The 1,756-nt window shown below is 42.0% G+C and overlaps 1 protein-coding gene across 1 annotated transcript; it reads right to left on the bottom strand.

Moving 5' to 3' along the window:
* Positions 1-287: 287 nt before the first annotated feature.
* Positions 288-1,220, bottom strand: OR8B1K (olfactory receptor family 8 subfamily B member 1K). Its single transcript, NM_001389084.1, has one exon. The coding sequence runs from the start codon at positions 1,218-1,220 to the stop codon at positions 288-290; it is 933 nt and encodes a 310-aa protein (NP_001376013.1).
* Positions 1,221-1,756: the final 536 nt, after the last annotated feature.

Below are 1,756 nucleotides of genomic sequence, written 5' to 3'. Positions count from 1 at the left end.
CTATGATAAAGAAAAAAAATAGATAATAAGCTTATTTCTTAATATTATTACTAACTGAAAAAAGGGGAGAAGAAAGTGTGCAAATGGAGAAGAAAGAAGCCTACTCTACAAAAAGTAAAAATATGATGTTGTTGGGGAAAAAAAAGTAAAAATAAATTATAGAGAGAAGATTCTCCTTTCCTTCAACATGATAAGAAAGAAATAGGATAAGAAGGTTGCCAATGAAATTACCGTAATTAAAAACAGAAGCTCCCTGTCTTTTGACTAACTAGAGACGCTGTTTATGATCAAAACTGCCTCCTACTCAGAGTTTTTCTCACAGAACATTTAACATCTTTATTTCTCAAGCTGTAAATGAACGGGTTCATCAAGGGAACCACATTGGTATAAAAGACAGAGGAGATTTTCCCCTCATCCATAGACCCAACAGAAGATGGTTTAAGATACATAAATGCACCTGATCCAAAGAACAAAGAAACAGCAATTATGTGGGAACTGCAGGTGCTGAAAGCTTTGGACCTGCCTTCAGTGGAGCTGATGCGCAGGATGCTGGAAAGGATGAAACCATAAGACACAAAGATGGTGACAGTGGGCACAATGATGTTGACGCCCACCACAATGAAAACCACCAACTCATTCACATACGTGCTGGTGCAGGAGAGCTGGAGCAGAGGGAGGATGTCACAAAAATAATGGTTGATGGTGTTTGCATCACAGAAGGTCAGTCTCAGCATGCATCCAGTGTGGGCCATGGCACCTGAGAATGCCATCAAATATGAACCAAGCATAAGGAGGGAACACACTTTAGAGGACATGACAACATTATACAAAAGTGGGTTACAGATGGCCACATAGCGATCATAGGCCATGGATGTCAGCACATAGCATTCAGAAATGCCAAAAAAACAGAAAAAGTAAAGCTGGGTCATGCACCCCCTGTAGGAGATGATATTCTTCTTGGATATAAAGTTAGTCAGCATTTTGGGTGTAAACACAGAAGAATAACAGAAGTCTATGAAGGACAAATTGAAGAGGAAAAAGTACATGGGGGTGTGGAGGTGTGAATTCAACCCAATTAGAGTGATCAAGCCTAAATTTCCCAGCACAGTGACCACATACATGAGTAGAAACAAGCAGAAAAGGGGGAGCTGGAGATCTGGTAGGTCTGTGAGCCCCACCAGAATGAATTCAGTCACAAAAGAAGCATTTCCAGGAGGCATTCTTCTCTAAAGGGATCTGTCTGCACAGAAAAATAGTTACATTAAGAAACAACTCAACTCTTCTTGCAAGATCTTATACAAAAGAGAGTGTGTATATTGGGAATGCCTGAGACTAGCCCAACATGGACCCAAAGAATTTTACCACTACCATGATATGAAGGGACTCTAACTCTCCCTTTATTAAAGCCTTTATAAGATAAATATAGCAAAGGGCATCTCAAACTTAGCCTAGAGAGGCAGGTCCAACGACGGACCTCTGGACACACCAATGGAGAAGAGAGAAGTTGGGACCAGGACAGAATTATCCTTCTCACATCTCACCATTTTGTTCATTCACTTCACCCTCTCCTCACCCGTAAAATAAGTGGCAGAAACCGTAGCAACCCTGTGCTGGCCTCAAGTGCAAATTATACTTGATGGAGTGAGAATTAAGAACACTGCTTCTGGGGCAGCCTGGGTGGCTCAGCGGTTTGGCGCCTGCTTTCAGCCCAGGGCATGATCCTGGAGACCCAGGATCAAGTCCCATATCGGGCTCC

The sequence above is a fragment of the Canis lupus genome, chromosome 5, assembly GCF_011100685.1.
Source record: "Canis lupus familiaris isolate Mischka breed German Shepherd chromosome 5, alternate assembly UU_Cfam_GSD_1.0, whole genome shotgun sequence".
NCBI lineage: Eukaryota > Metazoa > Chordata > Mammalia > Carnivora > Canidae > Canis > Canis lupus.
Note: the sequence above shows the minus strand (reverse complement) of the source record. Positions and strands in the feature narration are given on the sequence as shown.